At 39.9% G+C, this 11,757-nt stretch overlaps 1 protein-coding gene across 1 annotated transcript; it reads left to right on the forward strand.

Annotated features, from left to right (window-relative positions):
* Positions 1 to 1,519: 1,519 nt before the first annotated feature.
* On the forward strand, positions 1,520 to 7,636 carry LOC113105729 (G-protein coupled receptor 12-like). The gene is made up of 2 exons (XM_026266987.1): positions 1,520 to 2,062; positions 2,893 to 7,636. The coding sequence occupies exon 2, from the start codon at positions 2,895 to 2,897 to the stop codon at positions 3,891 to 3,893; it is 999 nt and encodes a 332-aa protein (XP_026122772.1). The 5' UTR covers positions 1,520 to 2,062; positions 2,893 to 2,894; the 3' UTR covers positions 3,894 to 7,636.
* The last annotated feature ends 4,121 nt before the right edge of the window (positions 7,637 to 11,757 follow it).

The raw sequence follows: 11,757 nt of genomic DNA on the forward strand, positions 1-11,757 counted from the left end.
TCGCTCTTGCTGGAGACTGAAAACAGTTTTAAATTGGAGAGGGCTGCGACTGAGAAAATCACAGTAAATAAAAACTTCATTCTGAGAGTGTTTAAGCTGCTGCTGTCAAACAGACAGTGAATAGAAGCACACAGGCTTACTCTCAGTGGATAAATGCATTTGATGAGGCAGTCACATGCACACACATACTCACGCACACAATGCTACAGCATCTGCTGACGAGTGAGTTCCAGCATTTGGGAAGCGTCAGCAGGTTTTTGCGCGGTCGACGCAAGTTCAGTAATAGTCTTCTCATCTGAATTGAGGACATGCAATGCATTTATTTAATCATCAATACAGCATCTCTGGACAACTTAAGCACCAGATTGACATGCACATGTTCATTTAGATGGTCTAAGAGAAAGTGAATGGATCTTGGCTATAGATGCTTACACATAATGCACACAAAGATCAACAGAGCTACAAAACATACCAGGACACAACTGTTGGGTAATAAGTTCATTTAAATAAATGGATTGTAATAAATAAGTTTAGCTCACAACAGGATGAGTGAGCAGTGACTCACTAGATTGTTGTGCAATTGCATTTCTAATTGACATTGTGCATCAAAGAATTAAACGTGCAGACACATGCATGTGATAATGCAGGAACGTGCTGTAGATTATTTTTGTAACAGTGCATGCATACTTGTGAGAAAGGTATGAGAGAGTGATGATGTAATGGCTTACCCACAATCCTGCGCAGAGAAGATGAATGGGGGAGTGAGAGTGAAGGTGATTGGTGGGAGCCCCCATCAATGACTAGCCATTGCAGGGCCAATGCTAAACCAACGTTGAGGTTTATTGTAATTCTGATCACTGCTACTTATTCATAAGATTGTCTTTCAGGGAAAATGCAATAAAAAAAACAGCATTCCTTTAAACAGTTCAGTGCCCTCCTTTCTCTCTCTGCATGTCTCTATTTTCAGTACACAAACAAAACCCAATTTCAATGCATTGATCATTTGAACCTGTACATTTCCTTGTCCAGTTTTTGTTTTGTACAGTGTGCACAGGTTTTTGTGAGAGGTATTAGAACAGCCCAAAAAGTGCCACAGCAGGTAAAACCTTTATGCCATTCAAATCGAATTCTCATGATCATCTGCCCGAATTTGCTAGCAGATGCACAATTCAAGGAAATGTGACTTTCTAAAAATACACAGCCTTGTAAAGACATCTGCTGTTGGAGTATTTGACAGTGTCCTCAGTGGGAGACGCACGCACCACTGAACACTCATCCAGCTCTTGAATAAAACACACTCACACCTTTCACCACTACAATCAGTAATTTAAAACAAAAATAAAGGGCATCTGCTTTTAATAATTATAGATTGATTACGATTACATTTCCCCCCTAGAATTTCGGCGGCAAATATGTTGCGTAATATCACGTAAAAGACACATAGTCATAAGAGGGGCACCCGAAATGTAACAATAGACACACGCAAAGTAGATTTACTTGGACATCTAAAACAAGTGACAGCGGTGTTTTGGCTTTGTACAAGCAGGACAGTTTGGTGTGGTCGGTAATCTTGGAGAAAAATAAGAAAGAATCGTGCTGTTTTACGCAAAGCGGTAGCGGCTGCCGGCGAATCACACAGAGTGAGACGCGCTCGTCTCTTCTACCTTATAGTTAGATTCGTGTTGACTGAACGTGTTTTATTATTAATATTCCGTCCACAGCATCTCTGATTCACAGACTCGATCATGACTGTTGTGAGGACTCTTGACGTCAGAGGGGAGAATCATCGGTGAGGTCCAATGGGGGGAATATCAAGCGAGGCAGCGCTATCGTCCTACCAACAGTATTAGCCATGCTAACCTACGAGCACCTCGCCTTTCCACAGGACTTAACCCGCCAAAGATGACGGTTTTGCTCAGCTGCGTGAAACAAAGGGCAATTTAGTTCTTCTTTTATGTTGTTCTCCGTCTCTTTCTGGGTCCTCCATCTAGTCTCGTATGACAGGCACGGACTGCGCGCAAGCTCGGGGGAGAAAAAGGCATTGCAGCTTCATGGCACTGAGGTACCGTCTGCTGATGCGCACTTGTGCTGTCTTTTGTGAGAAAAAACCTTAGTTAAACGTGTCATTAAATTGCGATGATTGTTTTTTTAACCGGTACCAGTAAATGTAAACGAATAGCCGGAGGGTTGACCTCTCCAAGCCCTTTGCAGTCTTTTCTTTGTAAGTTTATATATAGCCAGGTCTGTGAGGTGGAAATTTATGAATGAATGAGTCAAAATGTGTCTGCGTCTATGGCGTCAGGTGAAAGCGCATCATTGTGGATTCTGAAAGCGTATACACGATGCCTTCATAAGAGACCCGTGCACTGAGGTGGCGCGTCTTATTTTTAGACAATTACTAAAAATAGAAACAAAGTGAAGTGCGTGCATTTTGTCGGGACGCTGCTTGATTAATAGCCTTTTTGCGATGAAATGCACATGCAGCAGCAAACTAAGCGAAATATTGTACATTTACAGGTTGCCTGGATGCAGTTTGCTACAATGTTTTGCTGCTTACAATCGTGATTATTAAGTCAGAACTTTAAGAAGAACTATTCAGTTTATAATTAACCACAAATCAACACTTTGCCAGCTGTTATGATGAAATCTGAATATTGTAGCTAATGACAAAATTTGTAAACACGTATCCTACTTTGCCTAACAATTTCATTCTTGACTGCCTAAGTATAAGAGACTGTTTCATCAGGTTCAGGGGGCTTCAGGCATGTTTCTATTGACAGATATGCTATTCCCACTGCCTTTCCACTGACATACACATTCTCTATCTTCACTACCGCACCCCTCTCTCTCTCTCTTTCACCCCCCTCCATACCTCCCTCCCCCCACCATCAGCTATGATTCACTCTCTTGCAGCAGCAATGAGCAACCAACTTCAAAACACCTCTTCCCTCTCCACGGCGGACACGTGGAATCTCCTGGATGTGCGGAACTCATCACCGGTGCGAACGGCAGAGCTGAGGCCGCTTTCTGTTAGCCCGTGGGACATTGCACTGTGCGTGACAGGCACGCTCATCTCCTGCGAGAATGCAATCGTGATAGCCATCCTGTTCTACACACCCACCTTGAGAGCCCCCATGTTCATTCTGATAGGGAGCCTCGCGTTTGCGGACCTTCTCGCGGGACTCGGCCTCATTCTCAACTTTGTCTTCATCTATATGCTGAACATGGAGTTTGTGACTCTGATCTCTGTTGGCTTGCTGATTGCTGCCTTCTCCGCATCTGTGCTCAACATCCTGGCCATCACGGTGGATCGCTACTTGTCCCTCTACAACGCTCTGACCTACCACTCGGAGCGCATGGTGACATTCACCTATGTCATGGTGGGTCTCATTTGGCTGGTGTGCATCATCCTGGGCCTACTGCCAATACTCGGCTGGAACTGCCTCCGAGACGAGGCCAGCTGCAGTATCTGCTGGCCGGTCACCAAGAACAATGCCGTGGTGCTCGCGGTGACGTTCTTGCTGGTGTTTGCCCTCATGATGCAGCTTTACCTACAGATCTGTAAGATTGCCTTTCGCCATGCACAGCAAATCGCTGTCCAGCACCAGTTCATGGCCATTTCCACCACAAAAGGTGTATCCACGCTCTCTGTCATCCTCTGCACCTTTGCTGCATGTTGGATGCCCTTCGCCATGTATTCGATTGTGGCAGACTCCAGCTACCCGATGATCTACACGTATGCAACAGTGCTGCCGGCAACATGCAACTCGGTCATAAACCCAATCATATACGCTTACAGAAATCCGGACATTCAGAAATCCCTGTGGTTAGCCTGCTGCGGATGCGTGCCGTCCAACTTCTCCTTGCGGCCAAGGACATCGAGCGATGTATAGGTCGGACTCACATAATTCGTTTGTACTGTGTCAGTGTTACTGATATGATGTCCTCCCTTGGTGGGATCCCAGTCAAACGTTGCTGGTTGTGCAGTAGGTGTTGTGATCCAAGAGGTCAACCTGCTATGTATAATTAGATGTATTTAATGCATAGTAGACCTCTATGCACAAAATTTAAAATTATACCAGATGTGAGACCGTTCCAGTTGAACATGATCAGAATAATCTGGATATTCTGAGATATGCATTACATGCCTAGTGACACAAATCAATATACTATTTATCTTAAAAAAACAAAAAAAAACAAACAAAAAACATCATTAATAGCTAAAATGATTACAAAACTGACCTGATACGTATAAAGAAAGCTGTAAACGGTAGACAGCTTTCGTGTACATGCTCATGCTATTTGGAGCTCTTTCAGCACCACGGACAGCAGCAGGTACAAAGCTATTCCCTATTCCCCGCCTCTAACACTTAAATCTGTGTTCGCTTAAAAATGTATGAATGACAGAGAGAAAACACGGTCCTGTGAGCAAAAATTATAGAGCTTGTGGCATTTGTTGCTTTACAGCCAATTTTATCAAATCACTTTTTTTTAGAAACTGAAATTATAGTGCAAGGGAAAAAAATTACCTCTTTTCATTTCAAAGTGATTATTTTTTGCTACACATCATTGGCGGTGAAATTTCATAAATGTAAAAATCCCTGAGAAAAGCCAATTTGTTTAGACATGCTGAACTGGTTTATTGTCTAACATCCCTAATGACATTGAAATATCTTCTGCCACGAAGCTGTAAGGCAAATCATATTTTCACACATTTTTGGTCTCTGGAATCCATTGAGCACACGTCTTGGTGTTGGTGCAAAATGGCAGGGTTAATGAAGGTCTGAGCGCGAAATGAGGTGTCAGCCACAACACTTTAATTTCAACATCAGGCAGCATCTTTCAAGGCAATTTTGTGTTAGGCCAACTGAGACATGAACGCTTAAATAAGACGAGTGCTTCTGAACTGAAATCCCTTCTGTCCCATTTTAGCTTAGTTATCTGATCTTTTAATAGGCCTTCATGCAGATCTATTTACACACAAGCCTGACCCTAACATTGATCCCTGATCTGATGGACTAATTGTACATTCTACACACTCAATTATATCTGATAATCACCAGGATCATTTTTCTGTAGGATTCAGCCAAAAGGACCTTGAAATAGCATGTAAGATTTAAAAACACATCATTTAATCAGCCAAATTGGATTTATACTATGCTACACAACCAAAAAAACAAACAACATAACAACATAAGCTCAAAGGACAAAACCGAGAGGAAACATCACTAAAACGTTGTTGTAATATTTTATATGCATAGATATTTGTTGAGCTTGACCGTAACAAAGCCTTGTGTTTTCGAGGGGGGTATGAATGTCAAAGCTGTTCTTTGATGACCCCTCATTTGCGGCAAATATCTTAATTTAGGCCTTACCTTTTCTCTTTTGCAATAACAAATTAATGTGTACCGTTCATTGATAGAGCTACAATCACAATGAGGCCATCGACAGAGCTAATTTTACTTCCTGACTTGAACATGATTAAAAAACAGACTGAAAATAGGTTTTTCAACTCTTTAAATCAAATGTACTGTTTTCTAAGATGTGCTTTCACATTATAGTACAAGCATTTAAAGTTGGCCTTGGGAGCCCATCCAGGTGCCCTCCAACTAACTACTCTTAGTGACCTGCACGAGATCTGATGGACTTTTACCTGGAGATATTTCACAGTCTGGACACTGTGGAACAATTTTTTTTTTTTTTTTTTTTTTTTTGCACGATTGTGTGATATGCCTGATTGTTTGTGGTTGTGTGTGTGAAAGTGAGAGAACCATTTGTTTATATACCACTCACTTATGTCAGGAGTGGGGTTCAGTGACCTGTCACACTGTGCCCACTTATAAAAAAATAACCCACCCCACATAGTACACAACAGTTGGCAAATATCAGTGTTTTTCAGCAAATCTCTACCGTTATGTAATGTATCTTCACTACAGTGTACTCAATGGGATGCCATAGATTCAGTTTGTTCAGGGGTAAGCGGTTATTTTTCTTATGCAATGCTGTATGGAAATGTATATTTTTATACACATCAGGGCATGAGTTTTATGATGTTGTTTTGGTGTGTGTGTGTGTATATGTGTGTATTCAGTACCTGTATTCTTATCGATGGTTTCCTAGAAAAAGCAAAAAAAACTAAAAACAAATGATCAAAAAAAGTGTTGGCAAGACAGAAAGTGCCATAATTTCACTTACTAGTGTCTTATTGATTTCATGCATTTATCAGATCAGTAAAAACAAGGATTATGATTTGTAACATCACCTGACTGTGTCGACAGTACCATTCACCTTCAAATTTACAGTGGTTGAGGCACAGATTGGTGTGTAGATAGTCGACATCTAGGCAGCTTGACTACTTAACACAGATAGGATATAATTTGTTTAGTAGCGGCTAGTTTGAACAGTTGGGTCTGAAAGTTAAAGCTCAGAAATAGACCCAGAGAACCAGGTGGTATGCACGTTCTATGCCAAACCAATGGCTGGGTTCCACTTTCTCTCTTGGACACTGGAGTCCACTATGGCTACCGACAGAGCAATGCAGTCCTCTCTTTAGCGTTCTGTTGGACTGGGACAGCCCTTTTGTGTGCCAGACTACAGACAGATGGTCCTCCCCCAGCCTCATGCTCAAAAGTGACCTATCTAATTACTAACACCGCAGATATCATCACAGAATTGAAGTATGCCAGGCAGCCAGCCATGTAGATTTTCACATATCTTGTCAGTAATGGACAAAATATAAGATGACTGCATTGCTCTGCAGTTACAGTACAGGTGACGGAGACTTATTTTTGAGAGTTACACAGAACAAAAATCTAGCGTGAGACCAGCGTACCTTAGTCTTCAGTTGTGACGTCAACGCTGGTGTACGTAAATGGAGAGAGGTCGTCTGAATGACGGCACCTAACCGCATGGAAGCACTATTACCACTTAATCAGTCCCTGCTAAAAATAACCTTGAAGAGCATGGAATGTTGCATTTATCTAGGGTACTTGAAATCCGTTTTCTGGGCCATTAAGCCGAGCTCTGTGTTTCCCATCAACAGCTACAATAGAGCGAGAAGGCGCCGTCCTAAAATAAGGGAGGGGAGAGAGACAAGCTTTTAGAAGATCCTCTGGGGTTATGTAACCACTGCACCCAAAATGTAGCTCATTCTCTGAAATCCTAATCTCTGTGCATTACAGATGAAGTCTCACTATGATCTATCACTTTTGCAATCATCTATAGTGCTAAAGGAATGTTTTTGTGTAGGTAAACTGTCAGCACAATTATGTGGCCCTTATTAGCAAGCGGTCAGAGATGTGGATGGGTGCTCTGATACTGTGATGTAATTGTTGTTGATTATTTTCTTGCTTTGTTTTTCTTTGTATTGTGAACTGAAATCTGACAAGTACGATGCACTTTATGAAAGGTACATGCTACACGTTGCAATGTAAGTGTGGAATGTAATCCTTCCTAAAAAATGATTTATTTTTATTACTGTAAATATGACAATACTGAAACAAAAAGAGAGTGAGTGAGTGAGAAGGGAAAAAAAACATCAACAACAACACGAGGAGATTACTTTGTCAAATAAAATTCTGCAAACCTAATCACAGTCTATGGTTTTTGGTGTTTTGTTTGTGTGTGTGTGTGAGGGGGAAGGACGGACTCAAACCGGTACAGGTCATCGTTTGAAGGCGGCTCTGCTATAAAAGGCTTGGGTATGAATTATTGAGCCTTTCCGTTTTTACGTAACGCTCTGTCAGGATCACGGTGAGTGTGGGATCTGAACGCCAGAGATCTTGTCGAGCCCACGCTGTGAGGTGATCGGCAATTCGCGCCTTTTTCTAAAGGGTCATCGAAGCGCCTGCTGTAGAACTACTAAGTTATGTTATATATAAAAAAAATCATAATCGATAAATAGGGGGACTCCTCAAAAAAGAAAAAAGAAAAGAAAAAAAACGTTAATATTTTAAGAATCTCTGTCAACATATTTTATTTAATTAATATTACTTGGTACTTAGATGTATAACTACACTGTAACAGGAACACCTTAAAATAAAGTGCAACCGAGCTTTTCATTGAATTAATGTGTAGGCTATTCACTGATGTTTGTGATATTATAACCCGCTCTCTAAATGAAGTCATCAATTATCATCTATGAAATTTAGTTTCTATATAGTTAGGACCTATGGATCATTTCTAACAACATACAATATCTGCATAATTATACATATTTGATTAGCTGTAAGATACTTCAAGAAAGCTTCAAATTAGTTTTATGCAACACGTTGATACCTGCAATTCAATATAAACATTGAATTTGTTGGAAGCTTACAAATGTTTATTTAATAATGATATAAAGATTATAATAACTGTAATAAGTAAAACAAATGCTAGGGCTTCTACTAGCAAACATGGGCAGACAAATTGTAATCTGTTACTGACTCTGAATTACATGACACAAATTGAAGTTAGTAACGTTATCTGTTACACATTTATAAATCAGACTACTTTTAGATTACTTTTGACCCAACTCATTTATCACATTGATTTAAATAGGATAATACTGTACCATATTGATAAATATTCAAAGAGTGAGAAAATTTTTTCCTGTTATTAACAGCATGAAGTGCATTAAACATTATATTACATCATGGGGCGGTTTGTTACGGAACTGCAGGGAGTTTTTAATGAAAAGCTGTCGTCATGCCAAATATTGGCTCATTTTGGATTTCATAAGACCTAGACATTCCAAAAAAGTTGGGACAGGAAGCAATAAGAGGCCGGAGCCGTTAAATCTATATATAAGGAATAGCTGGAGGACCAATTTGCAATTTATTAAGTCAATTGACAAAATGATTGGGTATAAAAAGAACCTCTCAGAGTGGCAGTGTCTCTCAGAAGTCAAGATGGGCAGAGGATCACCAATTCCCCCAACACTCAAAAAAATGAATTTTTAGTTTTGTTCACTTTACCTGAACAATTCATGTTGAATTAATGCCATTTTGGCTATTTTTCATTTCAACATGATTGTGTCATGTTAAACTGACTTAAACCTGTCTCTCGTTGGTTTAACATAAAGTTTTCATTTTGAAAGAACATGTTTCAATCAAGTCCCTCAAAATAAGTTTTACACTTCCCATCATGCTTTGCACAGGACTGGATATGGGGAGAGAAAATGTTGAAATAAAGTGTTATTTTATGCAGTTTTTAATAAAATGTGATAATAAGGAGACTTTTTCATGTATAATGCTCTATTATGTGGGCATTTTAAAAGACTTTATATTGGTGCATTTTGTGCGAGTTACCATTGTGGTGAAGTGTGGAGCTTGTGGTTGGGTTGAGGACCTGGTTATAAGAACGTCTAAAATACTTAATTTAAAAAAAAGCAACTTTAATGAGAGTGCTAGTGTATGATGTACACATAGTAACATCCTTAAACTGCAAACAATTAACATCATGTGTAAAGAAAAGTTATATCTTACTTGCTAATGTTTTTATAACACTTTGGCTAAACTTGCATGGACAGTGGTTCTACATGATGAAAACATATTATCTCTACTCAGATATTTCATGTAGGATGAACTAAAACAAACTGAGTAAACTCAACTAAAAGTAGACATGTCCTTATAACTTGATTTATTCATGTCCAAATAACATGGTACAAACATGTGGAACCACTGTCCATGAAAGAATCATGTTCAGCCAAAGAGTCATTTTTTTGAGTGAATGCTGCGGCGAAAAATAGTGGAGCAATATCAGAAAGAAGTTTCTCAGAGAAAAATTTGAAAGAGTTTGAAGTTATCATCATCTACAGTGCATAATATCATCCAAAGATTCAGAGAATCTGGAACAATCTCTGTGCGTAAGGGTCAAGGCTGGAAAACCATACTGGATGCCCGTGATCTTCAGGCCCTTAGACAGCACTGCATCACATACAGGAATGCTACTGTAAAGGAAATCACAACATGGGCTCAGGAATACTTCCAGAAAACATTGTCGGTGAAGACAATCCACTCTGCCATTGCCGGCTTAAACTCTATAGGTAAAAAAAGAAGCCATATCTAAACATGATCCAGAAGCACAGGTGTTTTCTCTGGGCCAAGGCTCATTTAAAATGGACTGTGGCTAAGTGGAAAACTGTTCTGTTCTTTTTGGAAAACTGGGACGCCATGTCATCCGGACTAATATACAGTGTGTGTGTGTGTGTGTGTGTGTTTGCATATAATATATATTTACCTGCATGTCATGTGGCAATAACCAACGTCAGACATCCATGAATCTGTGTCCAACATCCATGCAAATGTGATATTTAATTATTAAAAGATTTATTAAATATTATTAATAATTAAAGATGATTGTCAAAAATGCATCTGAGAGTGATTTACTTGACAGCATCCAATAATCGTTTATTGCGAAATGAGTGGCACTAAAAAACAAAAACTGTTAAAAAGCACAAAAGAAAAGTGCTGTCTATTTAGAGTTAAACATGATAAAACACTAAACAAACCCGTCCGGAGGTAAAAACTCGACACTTCCTTCTGCAACAATGTTAACTCTTGCCAATATTGTCTCAAACAAATACACACACACACAATGGAGAGAAATAAAACATTGGTGGACAGTGGTTAATGGAGTTCACTTGGTTATTAGACAGAAAGAAAACACTGAAATTGATGTCTCGAAAAGAATGAACTCACGAACTCTTCAACAGTAGACTAATAAGTGAGAAAGTGCGCATCCTGCTGGTAATTTAGATGAATCACAACCAATGAATGCGCGTAGAGGCAGGACAGTATGGTTTGCCCACATAACCTGCCTACTCATTCAGTCATTCGCTCACGAACACGCACACGGTGAAAAGCAGGGATGAGTCACCGGGCGCGCGCGCCCACGCATGCGGACAGAAAGTGAGAAGTGACAGTATCACCGCCTCAACAGCACTGAGTCACGCTACAGCAATACTGAGACTGTCACCACCAGAACTGCTCCACGACACAAACATATAGAACGCATCACACAACATGACCTTTTCTTACACAATGTTATTATTACACTTTCAATGAACTGTAACGAAGACAATAAAGACAGCAAGACTTTAACAAGCCACCAAACAAAACAGATTAACACTCTTGACTGGGATCTAATGCATCTGGTGCATGACTAGAAGCTCATCTGTTACTGTTTTGCCCTGTAATCTTCCCTGAATCATAATGAGTCTCCCTTCACTCCTTCTAAATGGTCTCTTTCTCCATTAGACATGCACACAAACAAACTTAAACAAGAAAGAAGACATACTAAACCATTTTCTGAGAACTCACTAGTAACCATTCCCTACATACCTGTGGAGATTTAATTTTTTTTTCCAGCAAACAGGCTCACTTTAAAAACCCAATTAGTTAGCTCTACAAAAAGCTGAAGGAGACAATGAGGACAGTGAAACAGGAGGGAGATGCGTCACAGATTCACACAGAGCTGATCATTCTCCTGCTGTAAGTCACGACTGTGACGGAGGCACGTCTGACCTTCCTCAAAGTTAAGATCAGGTGAACAAGACCCCGGTCACCCTCACTTCTCTGCCAATTTAGGAGGGATGAGAAAGCTTAATAGTAAAAAAGTAATAAATAAATAATAATAATTAAATGAGGGAAGGTGAAGGAGAAGTTAAAGTAAATTCTGAGGATCATGTAGCAACAAAGTAGGGCTTCTCAAGCACTGCCGGCCTCGGAAGCAATGTGATATAGCATGTGTAAAATGATAGGGCTAAACTGAAGG

This window comes from Carassius auratus, chromosome 7, assembly GCF_003368295.1.
Source record: "Carassius auratus strain Wakin chromosome 7, ASM336829v1, whole genome shotgun sequence".
Classification (NCBI taxonomy): domain Eukaryota; kingdom Metazoa; phylum Chordata; class Actinopteri; order Cypriniformes; family Cyprinidae; genus Carassius; species Carassius auratus.

Excerpts from the sequence above, each read along its gene's own strand:
- LOC113105729 (XM_026266987.1), top strand. The coding sequence starts at position 2,895 with ATGATTCACTCTCTTGCAGCAGCAATGAGCAACCAACTTCAAAACACC.